The sequence below is a fragment of the Acomys minous genome (assembly GCF_964271855.1).
Source record: "Acomys minous genome assembly, chromosome: 6".
NCBI lineage: Eukaryota > Metazoa > Chordata > Mammalia > Rodentia > Muridae > Acomys > Acomys minous.
Window position 1 is genome coordinate 89333406 of NC_140487.1, and position 25978 is coordinate 89359383.

General features: G+C 40.9%; 1 protein-coding gene across 1 annotated transcript in view; it reads left to right on the top strand.

The window, feature by feature from the left end:
* FAF1 (Fas associated factor 1) overlaps positions 1–25978 on the top strand; it is a 303539-nt gene that overhangs the window by 271308 nt on the left and 6253 nt on the right. Inside the window, exon 18 of the mRNA XM_084787058.1 lies at positions 1291–1506. Within this exon, the coding sequence (XP_084643184.1) occupies positions 1291–1506 (216 nt within the window). The remainder of the gene's footprint in view (positions 1–1290; positions 1507–25978) is intronic.

Consider the following 25978-nt stretch of genomic DNA (forward strand, 5'->3'; position numbering starts at 1 on the left):
CTGTTACTGCACAGGGAAATGTCAAAATAGAAAGCAGACAGGTGGATTAAAGAGAAAGCAGGAGAAACCAGGAAACACTGAATTAAGTTCTGATTTGAAGCATGTAAAAGGAGTAATTATAACAACAATGGTAGCAACTGTCCTCAGCTGTTCACAGGGTTACGTTCAACATGATGTGCTTGTCACCAAGCAAGTGCTGACCAGGTATCAGCACTAAGTACTTTTTAAGTCCTGCTGTGGTTTATACAAGGACTTTGTCAGGAAGATGTTAAACCAAATTCAGGGCTTTGTGCGTTCTAGGCAAGTGCTCTACCGGCAAGCACTACCTTTTCTCTATATGCATGGTTAGAAAGGCTGTTATTTGCCTAATAGTCTATTTCCTTCTCTCTCTGTCATAACAGAAAGCCTATATTCCTAACCTGTTAAAGCTTTTAAAATTAATTTCCTTAGGTGGCACATTTGGAAGTCAAAGGACAACTTACAGAAGTCAGTCCTCTTCTTCCACCATACAGGTTCCAGGGATTGAACTCAGGTCACCAAGCGTGGTGTGAGCAAGTGTCGTCTTTAACTACTGAGCCATCTCACTGGCTCACATTAAATTGTTTTTAAGCTGGCTCTTTGAAGTCAGGATAGTGGTGGATTCTGAACACAGGGAGCACCTAGGAAAAGGGCATGATTCTGAGATATTTGATCAGGTGCAAGTTTCATAGGTATGTTGGTATTCTGAAAACTTATCAAGTTTTCTTATGTATGCTACTTTAATAAAAAGTTTAAGCAGTTCCAAATACATGACTAAACAAAAATATAAAGTTTAATGTAACACCAATTCATATGTAAAAAAAACCTGTGCTTTTCTAAAGATGTGCATAAATTTAATAGAGATTATCTAGGGTGAGGGAAAGGTCTTGGAAATAGTAACAGCTACACAAGATTGTGACTGTACTTAACTGCCACTGAAGTGTCCACTTAAAAGCAGTTTAAATGGGGACAGGTGAGATGACTCAACAGGTAGAGGTGCTTGCCACCGAGCTGGATGACCTGAGTTCAGTCCTGCAGGTTGTCCTCTGCCATATACATACATACCATAGCACTCACGTACCGAAATATAGACATATGTAGCACACAAAGTAAATAAGGTAATTGTTTTAAATTGAAATGTTTTAAATTGGTGAATATAAGCACTCTTGTATCTTGATTATTTTTCAATTTTTTTTATTATTTTATTTTTTCTACTTTCTCCCTCACCCATAAGTCCATCCCTGTTTTAACGCCTAATTTTACTCTTCCTAGGCCATCAGACTCTCCTTAGAACAAGCCCTTCCTCCAGAGCCAAAGGAGGAAAATGCTGAGCCTGTTAGCAAGCTGCGGATCAGAACCCCCAGTGGCGAGTTCCTGGAACGCCGTTTCCTGGCCAGCAATAAGCTCCAGATTGTCTTTGATTTCGTGGCTTCCAAGGGATTTCCGTGGGAGGAGTTCAAGTTACTGAGCACCTTTCCTAGGAGAGATGTAAGTTTCCCACCTGTCTCAAAGAGTATTTTCAGCTCATAGGGCCCAGAAAAAGGAGGCCATAAAAAGTTGAGTGGTGTGGGCTACTGTAATATACCCATAAGTCCTACTTGGTTCTGTGCACTCCTCCCCTCGGCTTTTGGAGGTTGGGTTTTCCAAGCCAGCAGATGTGTCCAGAAAACTGTGTTAAAAATTAGATACTAGAGTTTTCTTCTGTCACTGCTTTCTATATTATGTGTAATCCCATCCAACAAGGTTTCCTAAGGTCTCATCTTTGTATACCTCAGGGTACACATAAGAATTGTGCATAACAGCTTAATTGTTGGACTAGAAGCAACACAATTACAGGGAATAAAAATACATTATGTTAAGCTAAGGTCATTCTGTGATCTGATAGTCTTACTAGCCTTGAGGATGATGGTCTGTAGTGATAGTGTATCTGCATTATAGCAAGATGTTTAATAATTTCATACTATTCTGGAGCAAAGTAGAAATGTACAGATAGTTAGATTTACTGATAATTAAGTGGTTATATACAGAAAATGTTGCCTATTATTTCCATGGAAGAAATTGACAGGCTGTGTATTTAATCCTTTACTGTAGATTATATTTATTAGCAATATAAATGAATATTAGATTTGTGGATTATAAAAAATATCAAAGCAACCTGAAAATACTGAAACTATGGACAAAGTAATATTTTATGAAATTCTATAGAAATATATAGAAGTTCATACTTTTAGCAGTTGTGATTGAATTAAGTAAATATATACTAGCAATGTATTGTGACTGCCAACAGAAAAGATAGCTGCATTTTTAGAGGTGTAAGCCCAGCTGGAGGCTATAAATGGTCCTTTTCAACTCTACATTAAAATAAACTGACCCTGAGAGAGTTCTTAAACTTCATGCTCAAGAAGTCTAAAAAAAGAAGAACCTGTCCAACGCTAATAGGCAAAAGAGGACTGGAGCTTGGGAGACACTGAGACTATCTTCAGCTTCTAAAGGCTTGCCATGACAAAAGTTCTGACTTCTTGTGAGATGCAGCACACAGATCTGGGAGCAGTGAGTTGAAAGAGGAAGCGCTATTACATACTCACTGTCTATGCCTTACCAGTTACCTGTCTCTACCTTGCCAGTTACCTGTCTCTACCTTGACAGTTACCTGTCTCTACCTTGCCAGTTACCTGTCTCTACCTTGCCAGTTACCTGTCTCTACCTTGCCAGTTACCTGTCTCTACCTTACCAGTTACCTGTCTCTACTTTGCCAGTTACCTGTCTCTGTCATCACCATCTACTGCAAAGAGAGAAGCTGCTCTGATGAAGCACGAATCTGTGGGCCACAACCCAAGAGTGTATGGGTAGCACAAACTGGACTTGGTGGCTGGTGGCAGGCATGGGGGGAGGGGGGCCAGACACACAAAGTTGGGGAGGAATGAATACGATCAAAATATATTGTGAAAATTTCAAAGGATTAATTGAAAAGCTATTTTTTCCCTTGATTTTTCGATATGCCTTGGCTGCCCTGGACTTGCTTTGTAGACCATGCTGGCCTCAAACTCAGAGATCCACCTGCCCCTGCCTCCCTGAGTGCTGAGATTACAGGTGTGTGCTGCTGTGCCTGACTGAAAAATCTTTTTTTTTTTTTTAAGGGATTTAAAGGAGGCAGATTTGGCCTCTTGTAAGAAAGCATTTTCTAGGAAAGGACTATTTCATGCCTGAAGTAGTGATTTTCCTGTCTTTAGAGGTGACAAGAACTGCTGGGTGGTAGTGATGAATGCCTTTAACTCTGCACTAGGGAGGCAGAAGCAGGAGAATCTCCAGTTTCAAAACCAGTCTGGCTTACAGGATGAGTTCTAGGACAGTCAAGGCTACACAGAGAAATCCTGTCTTGAAAAACTAAAAAAAAAGAAAAAGAAATAGCAAGAACTGTTTTAAGCAGTGTTCCTGCTTTCCATGGAAAGAGCCTTGCTCAGCTCTAAGATAAATAGTAAATCTTAATTGGTTTTTTTTTTCTATTCTGACTTTAACATACCAGAATCAAGAGTTTGGCTGGGGCTTATTCAAATCTTTCACATAGATAGTCACGTAGGCTAGCCCACTGCCAAGCCATAATTCTGCTCTGGGTAAGAGCCTGCCTCTTCTAAGCTCTGGAAACTAGAGTAGATACTAAGTAGTGGTGGCCATTAGTCCATCCTTCTCTCACTGGCCCCAACTACTGCTCCAAGCTCTTCTTCATTCATGATGGACAAAAGCATGCCTACACACACACACACACACACACACACACACACACACACACACACACACTACATAAACAGGTGTTGGTGAAGAAGCTTCTGTCAAAGCTTTCAAGATCATGCTAGTGATTATATTCTGGGGTGAACTCCTCAACTCTGAGAAATTGTAAAACTTGGAATAGAAATTACCCTTTCCCATTCTTTAATTCACACTCATGGATCAGGAAGATGCAAAGACTACATACATTAATGTTGTCTTTGAAATGAATTTTGTTTGTTTGTTCATGAGTATGGGTGTTTTACCTGCATGTATGTCTGTATCACATGCATGTGTGCCAAAGAAGGGACTAGAAAAGAGCATTGGATTGGTGAACCATCAGATGGGTGCTGGGAATGGAAAAGAAGCCAGATTTTCTCTTCATCAGAAACCACTTCTTTCCACAAGATAAAGATGTAGACTGAAATATTACTGTTAAAAAGAAACAGGGGGTTCATTAGCCTGCTGCTTACATGCCTTGAGCTTCCTGGCCAAGTGCAGGCTGTTGTTAATGTGGGCCAGCCTTAAATGGAGAGCCCACCAGTTAGTCTTACCAAAAAATGTACTCCTAACCTAGCTATATCACCTACCTGTTGTTTTCCATTGTCAAAGAAAGCTGTTCAGTGATTTTCTTCTCTTAGTGTCTTATCTAAACCTAATTCTGTTTCCACTCCAACTCCTTATTATAAGACCAATTTTTACCAAGCTTGTCCCAGTTTCTCAGGGAAAATATTGACCCAGAAATTCTTAGTCAACCTGAAATTAGCTGCCACTGAAAGCTCCTCTGACCATTTCCTTCCTTGCTTAAGATTCTGAAGTAGTTATGCTACCCTAGTATAGTTCAAGTCCCCTGAGGGAGTTGGAAACTTAGCAACCTAGTCCCGTACTACATGTCCAACCTTATTTCCATCAGCAGGAGATAGGAGATTGCTCACTATTCACTAAAAGCATAGATACTCTTGTGCCTCTGTGCTTTATATTCTGTTTATGTCTCCTTCAATACTCACCCTCCCTCACTGTTTCTGTCCTGTTAGAACTTAGGTTTTAATGCCGAGCTCAAACATCAGCCTGTCTGTGCAGCCCTCCCTTTTCTCCCAAGCTATGTACCGTTGCAGCTTATGCATCCTTTCCTTAATAGTACTTGCCCTAGTGTTCGATAATGACTTATAGAGACAGTCCGTACCACAGCCACACTTCTCTCTGATACGGTTCTTACCACGGTGCCTCGTATGTGAACTTTCAATAACTGTTGTCAAATGTTGATAACCTCAGGCTCTTCTAAATCGCTTATTCCTCAGTGAGCTAGAAAGGCTATTCCAGTTCAGAGCAGATGCCCTAGGCCCACCCAGACTCCAATCCTAAGCCCAGAAAACCCAAGACTCTCGGCCCCTAGAGTCATAGATGGGCTGACAGTTAATGGCACTTCATCCCTCTCTAAATGCTCTTTCGAGTCGAATGACTAGTGTTTTTACAAAGCTGCTCTGTAATAGCCATCTGTGTCTGCAAGGATTAGGATCTAATTTGTAAAAGTCATCTTAAATTACAGCCAAACTAAAGACTGTTAAAAAGCACATCTTAAGTCCTTGCCTCTTTAATAACAAATAATATAAGATTTAACTATAGGAGTCTTATTGTGTCTTGAGCCTTTTTTCCACAAAGCAAAGGCTGGTTTCTCACCAGAGGATCTATTAAATGCTCTTCTGTGCCCCTGTCTCCCCCCACAATGAAAACATGACTTCATATTAAGATTTCCCAGCTGTCCAACTATTTGCTGAGTGTCTGTTGGCTATTATCCTTTACTGAACTGAGCACTGTGGGATAACCAAAGGAGCAGCAGGCACAGGCCTTCCCAGAAAAGCTGATTGTCAAAATGGTTGTAGAGTGGGTTTTGTTAGTAAAAGTCACCAGGAGAAAGAATAGTATTTCTTTCCAGAGCTCTGCCTCTTGCACATGTTAGTGCCACAGACTTCACTGACCCTAGTTCCTCTCTGGATCTGTGATGGCCCAGACAGGTCTTTGCGCGAAAATTTTGTTGCTCATGCTATGTGGTATGAGGTTATAAAGTATAAGTAACACCCAGCCTTCCTTTTCTGTGCCACTTGCTTCTGTTCTTCATTTTTCTTTCTTCCTTTCCCATTCTTACCTGTCAATTTCTATTTTACATTTGCCATCTTCCTCCCTTTCTTTCTATTCTTCCTTATTGCTTTATCCCTCATCTCTTGACTCTTCTGCCTTCTCTGTTTTTCATCTACTGTCAACTCTTATTCTGCCCACAAGCAGGAGCGTAGTTCCTGTTTTTACAGTGACTAGCACAGGATTCTAGCACAGGAGGCTGGGGAATGACAAGCAAGTTCCAGGGACCTGTGCCCTACTTGCTCTCAAAAGGCAAATTTACTTATAATTTTAAATAGCTTTCATTTGTGAGTCATAAATCAGGGCAGCCTCCATTTTGTAAAATAGAATGTGAGCTTCCATTGAGCAGTAACAGAACTTTGTGGGTTTCATGAAGAATGAGAAAACAGGATAGTCAGGAGGGAGGGTGGAGGAACTGCTTGTGTGTGTTAACTTTTTTTTTCAGGGTTAAAGCAGAGAGTACCTCCCTTATCTGACTCAGGCTGGGATTCAGGAAAGCATCTGTTTGGGGGTCTGTTTGTCTCCTTAAAGGTTTAGTATGATTGTGGCTCATGTAGCACAAGTGACTCCTGTGGCTTGTGCTCTGCAGGAGCTGAGTACAGAGCAATGGCCTCCAGTAACTTTGGCTTAGCACCTTTAACAGTTACCATCTTTTGGTCGGCCTTCTCGTATGTGAGAATGCCACCAAATGATTTAGGACATTAGCACTACTCTCAGTTACGGTCACTTAGCATTTCTCTTCTCAACATGTTGCTCCTAAGTTATGGTGTCGTCATCACACGTTTCTCTGAATTTTTGTCATCTCATTCCAAGACAGACCATTTGCTGTCAGATGGATAGCTACGTGTAAACATTTAAAACTTTAGAGAGAATACAGTGCGCCAGGGAGACTACTATTGTGAATGTATAGAGAATAATACTGGAAAACCTTAATTGTAGCTTCCCAAACCCATGAATCAAACCAAGTGCTCTAGTTTAACGAAGAGCATTCTCATATTTTAGCGGAGTGCTTTTGTAATTAAGTCTTTATAACAGGTGATGTGCGACAAGAATTGGTAGATTCCTTCCCCATTCAACGAGTAGATGACGACTCTCCTGTCAGGCAACTCAGCACTGTGTTAAACCAAGAGCCTTACAAGAACTAACGAGTCCAGGCATCAGGCTCTATAAAATAAGAGTCCTGCAGTGGGAAGTACAGCCAAATTCATTGCATTAGGGATTTTGCTGAAGTTGTTCTCTCTGTCAACTAAAAGATTCCTTAAGTCGTGTAGGGATTTGCATTTAACATAAAACGCCTCACATTCCATCAGATTACCTATAGTCACTAATGATTATGAAATTATAATTACAGAGTTATTCTGCCAAGCAAGTGAAAGATATAGTTTAAGAAAGGAAAAGTCAAGTCTCATTATGATTAGGAATCATATTCTGAAATCTTGAGTAAAATTGTCCATGTCACAAGGTTGTCAACTTCCCTTCCTGTTGTGCAGCTTGAGGGCCTCTAGTTACAGCTGAGCAGTTTGATGGACTCCTTTCAGCCCTCTCAGCAGATGGGAGTCTTGTACTTTGAAATGTGTCTGAGTTGTCCCAGTTCCCCCTGGAGAACTTCAAGAATACTGCAGTTCTTGCCTTAGCGAGTTACAGCCAGACGCTGAAGGAAACGAGAACAATCCAGCCCCCAGTGCGGGGTGTAGGCAGATAATAAAAACTCTAGATGTATAGTGTTCTTTCCCCTGCTGTGGGTTCAAGGCCAGTCTGATCTACAAAGTGAGTCCAGGACAACCAGGACTGTCACACAGAGAAACCTTGTCTTGAAAAACCTTAAAAAATCAAAAAGAAAAAAAAAAAGCCTAACCTCATTCAACTTCACCTAAATATTTACATAAGCACAGAAATAACATTTGACCACATAGGCTTTTATTAAAGTTTCCTTTGCTGAAATTTTTAAAATATTATTTATTTTATGTACATGAGCACCACATGCATGCCTGATGCCCATGGAGGTCAAAGAACACTAGATTCCCTGGAACTGGAGTTACAATGGTTGTAAACTACCTTGCAGGTCCTGAGAATGGAACCCAGGTCCTCTGAAGGAGCCGTCTCTCCTACCTCCTTTGCTGAAATTCTTGAGTCTTGAGTTGATTTTTTTTTTTTAACTTCTTAAGCTGGCAAATCAAACCAAAATACTTTAAAGTTTGTGTGGTGTGTGTAGCGCTCTTTTAAGCTCTACTTCATTCAGGGTGTTTATGCCTCAACCTCCCTTCCAACCTCCCAGCCCTATATAGGAGAAAGATTAGTAGGGAGACGGGACCCCTTTACCTTTCCTGGCTGTTTAGAGTCAAATGGAATCTTTGGGGCTATACCTGTCTCCATGAGCAGCAGGTGCAGCCAGCATTCTACCCAGGCTGCTGAGCCTGAAGCGCATCTCTCCATCTGTCTGCTCCAAACCTGGACTGTGGTCTCTTCAAACTGCTACAGGCCACACGCCATCACTGCACACCATGCCATGCTCTCCTTCTCTGTGCTCTTACTTATATCCTCAGAGCCCTAGACCATGCCCCTCTCTGTGCTACGTGAGGAAGGCTGGTAAAAGCCACAGCCCTCGTGAAGTAATTAACAGGTGTGGACAAGCTAAAGCTCGAACTAAAATCCCACACTTAGGATTAGAACAGAAACATATTTACATAATACAACTGAGTTTACAAAGAAACCAAAACTTCCATTACAGCTGCGCCTTTAGATAGATTCTCTAGTCAAAGCTTGGAAACATAACCAGTATATCCCGTTCTTCCCTGTGATAAAAGGAGCAGCTTCTGATTAAACTTACACAAACAACTATATTTTGCTAAATGTGCTCACAAGTGCTTTCTGAATTTGGAGGGATCAGATAAAGGAGAAACCAAATACTTCTATTTTATTCACAAAGGTATTTTTTGTACAGACTTGATGTAGTTTTAAATAGCTTAAGAAAAAGAAAAAAAAAAGGTTTCCTTAAATGTAGAAAACAGAACTAGGAGATAACTCAGTTAGTAAAGTACTTGTTCTGCAATCCACGAGGGTCTGAACCCATATAACAAAAGCCTAACGTGGTGACACCTGCTTGTAATCTTAGCACTGCTTAAGCAAAAACAGATGGATCCTGGGCTTCCTGGGCTGGCCTCGCTTCCTGGGCAAACTCCAGACCATTGAGAGAACTATCTCAAAACAAGGAAAATAGTTCCTGAGGAACTGTGCTGGGTTTGTCACCTTTATACAAGCTAGAGTCATCTAGAAAGAGAACATCAGTTGAGGAACCACCTCCATCAGATTGTGTGTAGGCGAATAGGTGGGGCAGTTTCTTAACTACTGTTTGATGTGGGAGGGCCCAGCCCTGTGTGTGTAGCAGTAACTCTGCGCAGGTGGTCCTGGCTTTCAAAGGAAGCAGGCTGAGTAGGCAAGAGGAGCAAGCCTGTAAGCAGCACACTCCTTGGCCTCTGCTTCAGCTCCTGCCTTGAGTTCCTGCCCTGACATCCTTCATTATGGACTGTAAGTTATCAGATGAAATAAATCCTTTCCTCCCCAAATTACTTTTGGTCCTGTTATTTATCACAGGAACAGGAAATCACTCCAGGATAGGAGCCAGGGTTACCCTCTGCCCTTTCCCAGAGTACTCATATATACATGCACAAAAACAAAAATATGGAAAGTACTTTTTTAAAGGCAGTGTTTCAAGGCTTGTTTTAAGGCTGTAAAAACCATATTCTTTATCAGTTCACAAAGTCTTATATAGTTAATTCTGTTCTGCTTGGCCTTTAGCACTTTCACACACCTCTCAGTTTCTTCATTTCAGCTCTGGAACTTGTTATGTAGTCCAATGATGTAATTCCCAAAGTTATCATAAGCCTGCATTTTTGTTTCCATAGTATGTGACATTTTATCATGATAACTGAAATGTTGACTGATATTTCAGATTTCTTGGCACTTTATTCAACTTTTAGAAAACAATAATTACATATCTATGCAAAGATAACTATCATTGATAAAATGTCATTGTTACATGACAGTGTTTCCAATATAGCTAACATTTTTTAAAATCTAATTAGTCTTATAAATACTTTGAGATGCTCCAATACCCATTGGAATATCCCAAAATTTGTCTGAGGTCAAAAAGACCTAATTTAGGTTTTAGGGGATATTTGTTAGAAATTTCAAAGGTTTAAACCTCTTGATTAGAATAGGATCACAGGTCACTGTGACATAATATTTATTTAATCAAAGTGATAATTAGAAATTTTCAAAAGGCATGTGCAGAAAGTTACATAGTTGTAGGGGGGGGGGAACCTACTAAAAATAACAGTGTACAAGGAATCATTTTGATAAAGTGCTGTTTCTTGCTTAGACCAGTTTTCTAAGGGCAGCACATGGCTTCCTATTAGGAGCAGTACCATACTGCCAGCAAATTTATCCCTGTGACAGACACGGGCTCTGTTAGCAGTAAGGGAAGACATCACAAAGGAGTTGAATGGAACTTGAGCCTCACACAGAGATGTTTATTGAGTGGAAGCAGAATAGCATAGAGGTGAAAGATATGATGGAAGTTATACTTGAATCTGAATCCCACTCTCACTTGGCCACTGTGTGACATAGACAGTTTACTTACCCCTGATGAACTTTCATTTCATTACCTTTTTTTTTTTTTTAAGGAAATTCATAATAACTATCTCTGGATTGTGGTACAAATAGATGAGTAGTGGAGGCAGAATGTGTATGAAGGGTTTACAGCTTTAAAAAGTTAAAGAAAAAAAGCAATGAATTCTTCAGGGCAGGCATGGATTTAGAGGGATCAATGGCATTTTGATGCTGGACCTCACTATGTAGACAAGAATGACCGTGACCAAGAATGGCTCACTATGCAGTCCAGGCTAACAACACACACCCAATAATGCTCTGCCTCAGCCTCCCCGCTGCTAGGATCACAGGTGAGTGCCTCCCACCCATGCCCAAGCAATGGTAGATACTTAGTTTAAAATATCCAGATGCTCTTAATGTGTCACTGGACGTTCTTTCTTTATTTTCTTTTTCTTTCTTTCTTTCTTTCTTTTCTTTCATTTTACTATCTTTTTTTTTTTCATTTTTGGTTTTTTTCGAGACATAGTTCATCTGTGTAGCCCTAGGTGTCCTGGAACTCACTCTGGAGACTGGGTTGGCCTTGAACTCACAGAGATCTGCCTGCTTCTGCCTCCCCCTCCAGAGTGCTGGGATTAAAGGTGTATGCCACCATGCCCAGCTATGTCATTGGAATCTTAATATCTGATATTTTAAAAGATAGAGATATTGAGGCCAATTCTGTCATTTTAATGGCTAGGTCTTCCTACATCAATTAAAATCAAGCAGTCCCTCACAAACATACCCACAGGCTCTAGATAATTCCTCAATTGAAGTTCTTCTTCCAGGTGACTCTATGTTGTGGCGAGTTGACATTATTATTATAATAGTTGCTTATCTTTGAGAAACATGAAATCAAGTTTTTTTTTTAACCCAAATAAAAAAATAGTCTCTTAATGTTTAGGTAAGTTTACAATTTTGTGTTGGTCTCCACCCATAGCTGTCCTCACCTGCATGCAGCCATGGGCTGCACCCCCCTAGCCTTCAGAAAATAGTTTACACTTCTGAACAAGGCATACAGAATCCTTCACACTTTCAAGCCATGTTTTTTCCTGATGACTTTCTTACCACCTGTCTCCCACACACACAGACCCAACTTCTTAAATAAATCAAGACCTCTCCTTGTCAGCTTTATGGCATATTTCCATACATGTATATAGTGAGTGTTTAAATCAGCTTAAGCAAGCTCATTTTATTTAACACTGCATTTTCATATAAGTATATTATGCCTTTTCTCCCCCCTTTTCTCCATCCTTTTTGGGCTTCTGTTAGCAATAACCGATACAAACTGTTTCTAGTATCCTGGCTGCAATATTACTTCAGGAGCCAGAGCAATCAGCTGTGGTCATCACGTATTCTAAATGTGTCTGAGGGGTGTTCCAGGTTGGTTCTGGCACAATTATAGTTCAACTAGCTATTTGACTAATAGTTCTTTTCCTTGAGTCAGCCAGAGTAACAAAGAAGAGTCCTACAGCTGCTAATTGGGAAATCAGATTGCCCCATCACCAACATCTTTGCATGCTTACAGAAAAATGAACATCAGAAAGAGTGCTTACAATAAGAACTTAAATAACTTATTAACAAACAGTAATTTAACAGTGCTGTGCCAGTCTACCTGCCCAGTTCCCCAGGGGGGATAGATACGGTCTCCTCATCTGTATTAATGTTCCATATATTATATAAAATAGTTACTGACAATTGAAATTACAGCCCCTAAAGGCTATGCTCTTTATCCTAAGGAGGAAATATTTTCTCTTTAAAAAAATTTTTTAATTAATTTATTCAGATTACATCCCGATTGTTATCCCCTCCCTTGTATCTTCCCGTTCCCCCCTCCCTCCCTCCCTCTTTTACCCTATTCCCCTCCCCTAGACCTGTGACAGAAAAGGAACACACACACACACACACACACACACACACACACACACACACACACACACACACACAATATGATTATAGCCTATCAGGTCTCATTTTGGTAGCCTGCTTCCCCTTCCACTGAGTGCCACCAGGCCTCCCCACCAAGGAGAAGTGGTCAAATAGGGGGCACCAGAGTTCATGTCAGAGGCAGTTCTCCGCTTTCCCCACAACCATGGAGAATGAGCTGAGCTGTCCATTGGCTAGATCTGAATATGGGGTCTAGGTTTACTGCATGCATTGTCCTTGGTTGGTACAGTAGTTTGCGCAGGCCCTAGGTCCAGATCCACCAGCCTTGATGGTCTTCTTGTGGGGCTCCTGGACCCTCTGGATCCTTCTGTCTCCCCATTCTTTGATACTCCTCTCACCTGGAGTCCCAATAGCAAGTCCCAGCATCTGTCCTGACCCCTGCTGAGTGAAGACTCTCAGAGGACATCCATGGTGGGCTAGTATCCATGTATAAGTGAGTAGATACCATGTGTGTCTTTCTGGGTCTTAGTTATCTCACTCAGGATGATCATTTCTAGTTTCATCCATTTGCTTGCAAATTTCAAGATTTCCTTGTTTTTAATAGCTGAGTAGTATTGCACAGTGTAAATGTACCACAGTTTCTTTATCCATTCTTCAACTGAGGGACATCGAGGTTGTTTCCAGATTCTGGCTTTTATGAGCAAGGCTGCATAGTTGAGCAATGTCCTTGTTGTATGGTAGAGCATCTTTAGGGTATATGCCCAGGAGTGGTATGGCTGGGTTTTGAGGTAAACTTATTACCAATTTCCTGAGATAGCACCAGATTGATTTTCAAAGTGGTTGTACAAGTTTGTACTCTCCCCAGCAATGAAGAAGTGTTCCCCTTGCTTCACATCCTTGCCCGCATGTGCTATCAGTTGAGTTTTTTATCTTAGCCATTCTTGAGGGTATAAGATAGAATCTCAGAGTCATCTTGATTTTCATTTCTCTGATGACTAAGTAAGGATGTTGAACATTTCTTTAAGTGTTTCCTAGCCATTTGATATTCCTCTCTTAAGAATTCTCTTTGTAGCTCTGAACCCCATTTCTTGATTGAGTTATTTGGTATGGTGGTGTTTAATTTCTTGAGTTCTTTATATATTTTGGATAGTAGCCCTTTGTCAGATGTAGGGTCGGTGAAGATGTTTTCCCAGTCATAGGCTGTTGCTTTGTTCTGCTGACAGTGTCCTATGCCTTACAGAAACTTTTCAGTTTCATGAGGTCCCATTTATTAATAGTTGACCTTAGAGCCTGGACTATTGGTGTTCTGTTCAGGAAGTTCTCCCATGCCAGGCTCTTCCCCACTTTTTCTTCTAACAGATTTAGTGTCCCTGGTTTTATGTTGAGGTCTTTAATCCACTTGGACTTGAGTTTTGTGCATGGTGATAAATGTAGATCTACTTGCATTTTTCTATATGTAGGCATCCAGTTAGACCAGCACCATTTGTTGAAGATGCTATCATTTTTCCATTGATTAGATTTGGCTTCTTGGTCAAAAATCAAGTGACCATGGTGTGTGGATTTACTTCTGGGTCTTCAATTTGAATCCATTGATCAACCAGCCTATAGCTGTGCCAGCAACATGCTATTTTAATTACTGTTGCTCTATAGTACAGCTTGAGATCAGGGATAGAGTTTCCTCCAAATGATCTTTTATTGTACAGCATTGTTTTAGCTATTCTTGGTTATTTGGTTTTCCATATGAAGTTGAGAATTGATCTTTCAAGGTCTTTAAAAAATTGTGTAAGTATTTTGATAGGAATCTGTAAATTGCTTTTGGTAAGATGGCTATTCTTACTATATTACTTCTCCTGATCCACGAACAAGGGAGATCTTTTCATCTTCTGAAGTCATCTTCAGTTTCCTTCTTCAGAGACTTGAAGTTTTTTTCATACACATCTTTCACTTGCTTGATTAGAGTTACACCTAGATACTTTATATTATTTGTGGCTATTGTGAAGGGTGTAGTTTCCCAAATTTCTTTCTCAGCACAATTGTCATTTGTATACAGGAAAGTTACTGACTTTTTTTTAGTTGATTTTGTATTTAGCCACTTTGCTGAAGGTGTTTATCAGCTGTAGGAGTTCTCAGGTAGAATTTTGGGGGTCACCTCTGTACACTGTTATATCATCTGGGAATAGGGATAATTTGACTTTCTCCTTTCCGATGTGGATCCCCTGGATCTCCTTTTGTTGTCTTATTGCTCTAGCTAGAACTTCAGTACTACTATATTGAAGAGATATGGAGAGAGTGGGCAGCCTTGTCTAGTCCCTGATTTTAGTGGAATTTCTTTGAGTTTCTCTCCATTTAATTTGATATTGGCTATTGGCTTCTTGAGTATAGCCTTTATTATGTTTAGATATGTGCCTTGAATCCCTTACCTCTCCAAGACTTTAAACGTGAATGGATTTTGTCAAATGCTTTTTCAGTATCTAAGGAGATAATCCTGTGGGGTTTTTCTTTAAGTTTGTTTATATGGTGGATTACATTGCTGGATTTCTGTATATTGAACTAACTATCCCTGCATGCCTGGGATAAAGCCTACCTGGTTATGGTGAATGATATCTCTGATATGTTCTTGGATTCAGTTTACAGTTATTTTATTGAGTATTTTGAATCAATGTTCATAAGAGAAATTGGTCTGAAATTCTCTTCTTTGTTGGGCCTTTGTGAGGTTTAGGTATCAAGGTGATTGAGGCCTCATAGAATGAGTTTGGTAATGTTCCATCCATTTCTATTTTGTGGACCGTCTGTCCCTGGGCTTTTTTTTTTTGTTTTGTTTTTGTTTTTTGTTTTTTGTTTTTTGTTTTTGTTTGGGAGACTTTTGATGACTGCTTCTATTTATGTAGGAGAAATAGGACTATTTAATTTGTTTATCTGATCTTGATTCAACTTTGGCAAGTGAAATCTATCAAGACAATTTTCCATTTCCCTTAGATTTTAAAATTTTGTGGTATATAGGCTTTTGAAGACCTAATGATTCTTTGTATTTCTTTAGTGTCTGTTGTTATGTCTCCCTTTTCATTTCTGATTTTTGTTGATTTGGATAGTGTCTCTGTGCCTTTTAGTTAGTTTAGCTAAGGGTTTGTCTATCTTGTTGATTTTTCTCAAAAACAAAAACAATAACAAAAAAAACCACAAGTGGGTCAGGGAAGAAATAAAGAAATTAGGGATGTCCTAAGATTCAATGAAAATTAAGGCACAACATATCCAAATTAATATTTACACACATTTTTAAGCAGTGCTAAGAGGAAAGTTCATAGCACTAAGTGCCTTCATAAAGAGATTGGAAACATCTCATATAGGCAACTTAACGGCACATTTGAAAGCCCTAGGGAAAGAAAGAAGTACAAACACCCAAGAAGAGTAGATGGCTGGAAATAATCAAACTGAGGGCTGAAATCAGTAAGTTAGAAACAGAATGATAATTCAAAAAATCAACAAAACCAAGAGGAAATATTTTCTTAAATATGTCAAAAGTACTCAAGGTTACCCCTTGGTTCAGCAATTTAAGACTTCATAGAACTAGTCACATAATTATACTCACAGCTGTGGTGTGTTAGAATAAAGTTAGCAGAGGAGAGGTGTGTGGGACAAAGTCCACGAGAGACTGGAGATTGAACTGAGGGGCTCAAGCACACGGGCAGGCAGGCGCTCTACCACTGAGCTGCAAACCAGCCCTCCTGATCACTTTTTCCTCAACCAATGGATTCTTAACCTTTTCTTATAGATTAGACAAGACAGTGGAAAGTGGGAAACAACAAAGATGGTGTTGTAGAAAGAAACAGACAGCAGAATCAAGAGGAAGGTAGTGGGGTTTGGCTGTCAAACCAAGAGAAGGGTGGAGAGAAGCAGTTGTCGGGGGACTCTGAGGGTCTTGGTCTACATGGCTAGGGAAGTAGCAACTGCCTCAGGAAAGCTCGCGGAGCAGAGGAAAAGGCGAGTTCACTTTGGATGCGTTGAGTCTGAGGGGCAGAAAGTCTAGGCGGTGTTTCTCAGCAGAACCTAGGGAGGTTTAAACTGTTAGGCCAGAGCAGCAACAAAATGTGGAAGAGGCCAGAGAGACAATAGTGGTAGTGATTATAGGACTAGAGTGCCACTCAAACCACCACTCTGCCATTTCCTAACTTTCTGATCTTGGATAAATTAATTTAGATTCTATGTAACTCATGCTCCTCATCTGTAAAATAGTGGTATTGAAATAACTAGGTCACATGACTGTTGTGAGAGTAAAGTGAAGTCATGTGTAAAGAACGAACACATAATAAACGTTCTCTGCATCTGCACTGCCGTGGGGAAGCTGACAGGGAGAAAGCATCCTAACAACCCACAGCAGCATCGAGGGGCGAGTCGGTGGTGTGTGGGAAAGCACTCGGTGCGTGCTTCTGACCAACCAACTGTGCAAAGGGATCTTAAAATTGGGCCAGGTAAAGGTAACCATTTCAGGAGAACTGAGTAGAATAACGAGCCTTGACAAGTCGGCCTCCTCCCTTCAAACTTGTTTAAAGGACATTGACTTTGAAACCACGGAGAATGATAACCAATAACTGTTGCTGTGTTCCTGTCATACACCAAGTATTTCAACTCTATTAGTTGTCTAAAAGGTGTTGCCTTTATTTTATAGATAAAAACACAGAAGCTTAGAGAGCTAAAATTTCTCTGAGTTGCACAGCTCTAATACCTATATTTGATTCTGAAATTCACATCCTCTCCTCATACTATGCAGAACGTAAAGTGAAGTGGCTATTATGGTTCGTGTGTAAGTATGTTGATGTATTTAAACCTTTACAAAATTGTTTACTCTGCCTCAGAATTTAATTTTGTAAGATGTTTGTGAAGCAGTGTAGCGTTCAAAATTGCTTTTATCAGAAATAAATAAAATTTGAAGGCTGTATGTGTAATTCAGTCTGACTCTTGAGCCATAAATAAAAAATCACTAGTTCTGTGCTCAGTATTACAAGTGTCAGCAGACTTGCTTTGCTCACTTAAAAGTATGTGTAATAACACCACTGTAAACACAAACAGCTGCCAACGTGTGTGTGCTCAGATTAGCCTTTTCTAGATACTCACTATAATTTTCAAATTCAGTGCTGGAGTCCCAGAGTGCATTAGCACATACAGCTGACATGCCAGGGCCCCAGCCTCAAAGTACTTTACCTAAGCCACACCTGGCTCTTCACCCCACATCTGGACATTACATCTTTGAGTTTAATACTTAAGTCCTAAGCCTGAACCTTGTTTTGCTCTTTCCAAGTTAATTTCACTTTTATAGTTGGCCTTGTATGAACAGACCTTCATACATGCCTTCTGTGAGGCCTTGTGTGAACAGACCCTCATACATGCCTTCTGTGAGGCCTTGTGTGAACAGACCCTCATACATGCCTTCTGTGAGGCCTTGTGTGAACAGACCCTCATACATGCCTGCTGTGAGGCCTTGTGTGAACAGACCCTCATACATGCCTTCTGTGAGGCCTTGTGTGAACAGACCCTCATACATGCCTTCTGTGAGGCCTTGTGTGAACAGACCCTCATACATGCCTTCTGTGAGGCCTTGTGTGAACAGACCCTCATACATGCCTTCTGTGAGGCCTTGTGTGAACAGACCCTCATACATGCCTTCTGTGAGGCCTTGTGTGAACAGACCCTCATACATGCCTTCTGTGAGGCCTTGTGTGAACAGACCCTCATACATGCCTTCTGTGAGGCCTTGTGTGAACAGACCCTCATACATGCCTTCTGTGAGGGCTTGTGTGAACAGACCCTCATACATGCCTTCTGTGAGGCCTTGTGTGAACAGACCCTCATACATGCCTTCTGTGAGGCCTTGTGTGAACAGACCCTCATACATGCCTTTTAGACCGTAGAGAGGGACAGCTACAAAAGGCCCTTGTAGTTAAGAAACTAAGACACAGAGAAGGCCTAGAACTAAGACACCAAAGGCAGAAATGGCTAGCTCAAGTTTACAGCCAGTTACCAAAGGAAGGGATGATACAATTTTTTTTAAATGAAGTTACTTGGAATTATATCTAATTGACCATTATTCTTTAGCAAGATACCTGACACATAGTGCACAAGTATGGCTTAGTGTATACAAACTTCTAAGAAGAATGCATAATCAGATTGTAACACATTGCTGTACATACTAGACTAGAGCAAGGAAGATGAACATGATAATTCTCTAGGACAGAAGTGGTTTTAAGTTCCCTCAGGGCCTTCTTGCTGTTGTAGCCCTCACCACTGTGAGCTATAATGGGCTTTGAACTGCACTGGACCTTTTTCTTGTCGAAGTGTTGCTCTAAGCATTGCTTAAAGGCAGATGTCCTGTTTACTGATATATTTGAGTGTTTATCAAGTGTCTTAAATGTCACAAGCACTAAAAAACAAAAACAAAAACCACTTGTTTAGTTAATAAATGAGGAAAAGCAAAGCATTTGTACACATTTGTACATCTGCTGTTACTGTTTGGGTTTGTATTTTCCGTATCACCAGACAGAAATTTGTGAGCTCATGCTGCCCTCATGGCTTGAAGTTAGACAAGTGGGAGACTATAATATAGTAGCATCCAACCTTACTTTTTCCTAGTTCTTTCCCTCCCTCCCTTCACTCACTTGGAGTGTAACCATCAAAGTAGAACTCTCGGGCCTGTAGAGAAGAGCAGGATGTATGGAGGTCAGATGTCAGAAGTGACCCATCTAGTGAGAGCTTCCAAGTGTCTTCTAGCCAGCAGCTGTCAGCCTCTCATGCTGACATCTAGCAGAGCATCTGAGTGTGTGCTTCAGGAAAGGGGCTGAGCTGGGAGCTAGCATCTCCACACAAAATGGTTATCCTTCCAGCCACTTGTCTGATCTCAAGCAAGCCATGAAGTTCTCTGGGTCATATTCTCCTCTTTCTAAATATAAATTTAAATATATTCTTTTTACATCTTCTTTAGACTCTGGTACTATATGAGTCAATGATTAAATAACCTAGATATTAATAATGTTTAGTCCATTAGCAACCATCTTCTGAGAAGTATAACAAAACCACTGGCTTCCTGGTCTTCCCAGCTTTAAGACTACTCTCTATTCTTTATATGAGTATTTCCCTCCCTGGCAGTTTAGGGAGACTTAAGCTTCTATTTACTGTAGCTAGAGGCGCCTATAATCAGAGGCTCTGACAGTATTTCACATTTATTTATCTGAGCCAGAGCTTAGGATCAGGTAGCAGCTAAGTCACTTAAGGTTATTCAAACGCATTGAAAATGTTGCTTAATAATTCAGAACCAGTTTTCTCTGTTTAGAGTATTAAGATTTTTAAAATCCTCCTAATTAGCCAATTCCAACAGTTTAAACAGAGAGGGGAAAAGCTGTCCCTTTAGAAGGGTAACTGATGCAAATGTCTTATTAGCTCCTGTGTCTGAGCACTAGAACTGTCTGAGGCTAGAGCAGAGCATCCAAGAGCACAGGGCCTGATGGAGTCAACTCCTGGTGGTTCCCCAACACGCTCTGCCTGCTGAAGGTGTGAGGTGATGAGGCCCTGGGGAAGAGTGGAGAAACTAAACCTAGCCGTTCTGTTGCCAGTCTTTCTGCAAACATTTCTGGAACTGGTACAGTTTCTAGCAGTAAACTAGACCCTGGGGATAGATAGCCAATAAAATGTCATATGTGCCTTCAGAATTCAGCTTAACTGGAGACAGACTCATAAACAACTGTAAAATGGCCTGAGAATTATAACATAACTCTCTATGAAATGGATCCTCTGAGCTACATCCTTCAGAATCCCTCACCTTGTTAAGGTATAGGAATGCTATTTGAACAAAGATCAGTGTTGGCATTGCCAGTACCTACATTCAGAACAAACCCTAACCTTGCATCTGCCAATAGACTTTGGGAGCCACCTTATCTGAAAAACCTACAGATATAAGATGGGTATTGGCTCAGCAAATGTGGCTTGGTCATATGCAAAGCATATGAGTAGACAATGAGAGAAACCACAATGGATGTATATGTTTGCTGTGTCACTATCCTGTGACCTGATCACCTGGAAGCCAGGTGTGATTAGCTCTGTTCCAGGAAAAGGGAAGGAAGATGTAGGCTCGGTCACCGGCCTGGTTTTGTAGAGGAAGTGCCATTTAAGTTGAGCTTGAAGGATATATAGGTTAGAATGTTTGCGCTTAGACAGCAAAGACAACCTAGATGGAGGAAACAACATATACACAGATTCTGGGAAGGAAAACCCAATGCATATTCGGTCAATAGCAAACAACTCTAATTGGCTAGAGCCTAGGTCTGTGAGCGAATATTTGAAGATCAGAATAATAAAAAAAAATGTTGGGACCAAGATTTACCACCACCCTTTCAAAAAGTGTACATCTATATGTCGTTTATGAATGGATTCCTTTTGCTGCATGCTCTGAAATGCTGATGTGAGCTTGCTTCCTATTTTCTAGCACTCCATAATAGCTTCTAGCTTGGTACCTACTCTGCATGCTAATTCATTAGCAGCATAATATATACAAGGTACTTTAGGTTGCTCTGTTTTCTCTACAAGATGTTTGTGTGAAATTTAAGGGAAAGTGAGCTATGATGGTGCTCACAGCAGTTCTATAAAGTAGGACACCGATGTCAACATCCTTATTGACAAGATGGAAGCTCAGAGGCAGAAATACTTGGCTGAGGTCTCCTCCCAAATATTTTCATTTCTCTTCATAGTAGTTTTCATTAAGTCCAGGAATTTGGGAGTTTCTGGTGTAGGTTTAGAAGTGTGCAGACCTTCTGGACCAGCCTTCAAAGAATGTTCCTGCTCTGCTCATGGTTCTTGCCTTCCAGTTTCATACACTTTTGGGCCGATGAAGTGTAATATCAAAATAGCTCAGAGAAAGCCTTGGTAACATTTAAGATATTGAATGTGCTGCATCTGGTAACTAGAAATTTTAATGATCTCCTGCTGTTTTGGTAATTGGATAAGTAAATACATCAGAATAAATCACACCAGCAAGCCTTTTGTATGTCGTTAGGGACTCAACTCTTTTAACTCCTGTTCAAAGCTCCAGCTCTTGAGTGGTGCTTGTGTGCAGAACTGTGAACACGCGGGCTTGCATGGCCCTGCTTGGGTAGTAAAATGCATTCAGAATGCTTACTCTCTCCCTAGCCACGCTGCTGCTGAAGACACATTGAGTACATCACTAAATGACATCTCTACGGCCAGAGGGAAGTATTCTTTTCTAAAGCTTGTGCTAACTAGAACTTTACGTTCTTTAATCTCTAAGCTGCCTTTCCAGCTATGCCTACCATTAAAGGCCCCAATGAACCTTGTTAGAAACGAAAGCCTGGAGCCAGAAAGGGATTGCCCTGGTTTAATAAGAAATTCTGTAAGAGCTATAAGTAGAAGAGTGACAGGATGGGACCTTCATGCAATTCTCTTTCATATAGAAATGTAGAAGAGAGACGCAGAGGTACATGCTTTTCTATTGAAAGACTGCTGGGCTGTTGGGCAATGCTGTCACCATCTTACAGATAAAATATTTGAGTCTTCTCCCATAAGAGATTATGACTTGCACAGAAGATGCAGTGCCAGGATTTAAAATCTACTTGTTTCTTAATATTGCTGTGCCTAGTGGTGAAATTCTGGGGCAAACAATGGCTTTTAAGTTCACAGTTCTAAACTTAGCCAGTAGGCAGTATCTTCTCCCTGTTTCTCAGTGCTCTACCATGGTCATTAGTTAGTGCTGTAATCAAGTCTTATCAGAGACATCCTAGAGACCGGTTATGAAGACCTGACTGTCTTGTGTGGTATCAGCCTGTCCCCTAGGTCAGTGATTCCCTACCTCCTTCAGACCACTACACACACCTATGTCACTGATGTATCCATACTGCTTTGGGCAGCCTCAGAATCTGCCCAGCCCTAGGGCTTCTGGCAGCTCCCAATGGATGAAGAGACCAGTACTTATCACATCTGTAGCCTGGGTGTGCCTCTGGAGCTAATCTGCACTAGATTTCTCTTGTACACTACAGAATCTTCATCTGTGAATTTACCTATGTTGTTTATGCTTCTGTGGCCCACAAGCTTATAATATGCTCTGCAAAGCAGGACTTGTATTTGTTTTACTCAAAATATGCCTTCCAGATTGCATGAGGGGCTAATCTTGAGAACTGACATCTCAGAGAGAGGAGACCTAGCAATTCTCAATCTTCTTAGACTTTTTACATTTTCTTTATGTTCTTTGTTCTTTTGTTCTTTTTATGCTTGGTCTGCATACTTCAGGCTTTCCCATTAACATTGTTACTTAATAGTGTAGTGGCCAAAGCTACCATTAGGAATACGAAGGCAAGGAAAGGTGACTAAGGCATCCCTGACAAGATGCCAATTTGTAAAGACATTTTAACATTAAAAACGTATCAGTTTTTACCCTGTCCATAAATGGAATAAGAGGAACACTTAAAAATGATAATAATAACTTAATTAGATAATATGGAAATAATAAGCATGGTGTGTGGCACTTAGAAAATGCTAAGAGCCTATCACACGTAAGGCTCTGAGTTTAACAGCCAGCTCGGGGAAGGAAGGGAAGAAGGCAGAAAAGAGAGAAGCAAGCTAGATGCGGTATACAGTGGGCCTCTAGTTTTAGCTCCTCAGAAAGCTGAGGCGGGAGGATCATTTTAGCCCAGAAGTTCAAAGCCAGTTTAGGCAGCATCTCACCACCACAGAAAGTAACAAGTAAGTGGTAACTTTTGTGAATGACAATAGTTATTATGCTTCTGGTAGTTATGTGTGTTTTGTTTTGTTTTGTTTTCCTAAGAGATTAGGTTATTCAGAGCACACAGAAAGTCAGTTCTCTCAAGGTCAAAATACATCCTAACTTGGCTTTACTTCACTGTACTCTGGAAACTTACAGATGCCACCTTTGTACTGCCTCACAGAGTAGAAAATGCTTGAGATTTAAAATGGGAAGACTTGGGGGTTCAATTGAGAGCCCACCTATGTCCGCTTCAATAGAGGATTATGTTCCCATCTGCACCATGGTGTCCTCACCTGTAACAAGTGAGGATAAATAGACCTAGTTGTCTAGCAGAGCTTCACAGTATATGTGAAGATGATAGTAACCACACGTATGCACTTCCTCAAAAGGAAATGTAGCAGATTTGCCCTGTAATAGGTGACTTGGCTTTAAAGAAGCCCCTCATACCCGACATCTGCTGGCCAGCGCCTGGAACCCCAGCCCTGAGACTGAAGCAGGAGGAGCTCCACAAGCACAAAGCCATCCCAGGTGGGAGTGAGCCCTGCCTCAAAGGGAAAAAGAGAAGCAGCTTCTCTGTAAAAGGAAGCTTGGCTGTGGCTTTGTGCTATAGATATGCTTAATGCTGTGTGGGACTTGGGGACTTCGGGACATTAAATAACACCTCTTCACGTAACTATCTCGACTAATTGAAAGACATAAAACCAACTGAAAGATAAATCTGTCACTTGATTACTTATCCCCAGAAATGATCAGATTATGGTCTTGGATCTGCAGTCAAGAGCTTACTAATATATTCTTTACTCCTAAATTAGATAGACTGGCCCTGCCAAGGTATTGGTACGGCTGGACACTACAGATCCTTGCGCCTTATGATAAAGTAAAAGCAGATGGGCTATTATAAAGAGAAAGAGAGCCATGTGGTGGCACCAGGACAGCCAGACTACACAGAGAAGATGTCTCAAAAAACCAAGAGAGGGGAGAGAGAGAATGAGAGTGAATACAGGCCAAGCTCAAGAGTTTTCTCCCAAATTTACTAAGCTTGTGGAAAACAGGAAGAACACCCAGAAGTTTCTCCATGTGGAAGTATGGACATAAAATAAATGTGCCCCGCCCCCCAGGTTCTACATTATTGAATCCTTACAGCTCAGAGGAGAACAGTTTCAAACCCCAGTATCCTTCTCTTGGTCCCTCTCCAGCTTTTCTAACCACCGATTAGCTGATACCATGAAATGGCATCTCTTAACACAGAGAAGACACAGAATCAGTTTCCATGTGTCACTCACTAGTGGCTGTTTTCATCTCTACAACAACTCTGTCACCAAGTAGAGAGGGAAACTGGAACCCTAAGCATCCTGCTGGTTTGGCTGACACTGGCTTGAGCTCAAATGTTTGGATCTCCAAAGTTTAACTGCAGTGCCATTAATTTCTTATTAATTACTAACCCTTATATTTTCAAATTAAAAACCTAAAGAAGAAAGATGATTTGTCTAAAGTTACGCTTTGAGAGCCAGGACTGGACTCATCTACTTTGTCCTTTACCGTCTGGCAAGATTTGGTGGCATACAGCCTTGGCAGTGAGCTGTAGGGGTTCAGAGAAGAGGCTGTGCGCTGCGGTTGCTGAGGGCTAAAACCTCAGAAGTAGGTAGCCTGTGACTGAAAGGGCAGATGCCCTTAAGCTTGGAAGTTTATCATGGTCCTTCTGTGCCAGGTGGATGTTTGTCTTTCACACTGCTGGGAGGGGAAGAAAGGTTGTGTACCGCTGCTGCTGGGTCTCTGTCTTGATGTGATTGTCTACTGATTCAGCACAGGTTTGCTCCTGGAGTTCCGGCTCCCTTTGCTCACAGGGTTGCCAGTACTCAGCCTAAAAAAAAGAAAATAGAGGCTATTGGTCTTCAGAGGCAAGCAAGCAAATACTAGAGCAAATCAGACAAGGAACATCCTGCCTTGAAAATGTTATGATTTTTCTAAAGTGTGTTTTGATCTAAAAGCAGAAATGTGTTTGAGAAACTGCTTTCCAGTCCTCATTAAACCCAAAGGCAGGAAGACAAAGAGCGACAAAGAACTTCTATCATTTAGGGAGTTATGGTGGAAAATCTGAGGGACAATCAGAAGGCTTGGGTTCAGGTCGATGTTTTTCCTATGTCAGCTTTTAAGATGCATTAGGAAATAAAAAGAGACAAAAATCAGCCTACATTTTCCTTCAGAGTAAGACATTAAATTCAGACTTTGCTTTATTTGGCTCCAAAATAAAAGCAAACCTTAATGAAAAATCAAATAAAACAGAGAGGCTGATCATGTCACCAAACCCATGTGAATGAACTGTTTGTGTAAATTCCTTGCAAACTGCAGCCTTTTTAGTAGTGTTCAGCTCCTCCTTGAGTAGCATCTAATAGTAGCGTTTTGTTCATGATGTGGTATATCTGCTGCAGTTGAAAGGCAGAGTGGTGTAGCTATGAAGAATTCTGTAACAGGCTTAGTGTGGTGGCATGCATCTTTAATCCCGTGCAGGAGGCAGAAGCAGGGAGATCTAAATGGATTTAAGGCTGTTCTACGTAGTAAGTTCCATACCAACCAGAGCAACATAGTAGTAAGAAAGGGGGTGTGGGAGCTCGCAAGCAAGAGAACTCCCATAGAGATGTCAGAAACCCTGAAGTAACTCTACTCTTGATCATCCATTTCACCTGGCCTAAATCACTTGGCTTCTGAGTCCCAAGTTGCCCACCTGTGATGTGAAGGCCTAAAATGTTGGATATACTAAGGCATTTTCTCAGCATAACA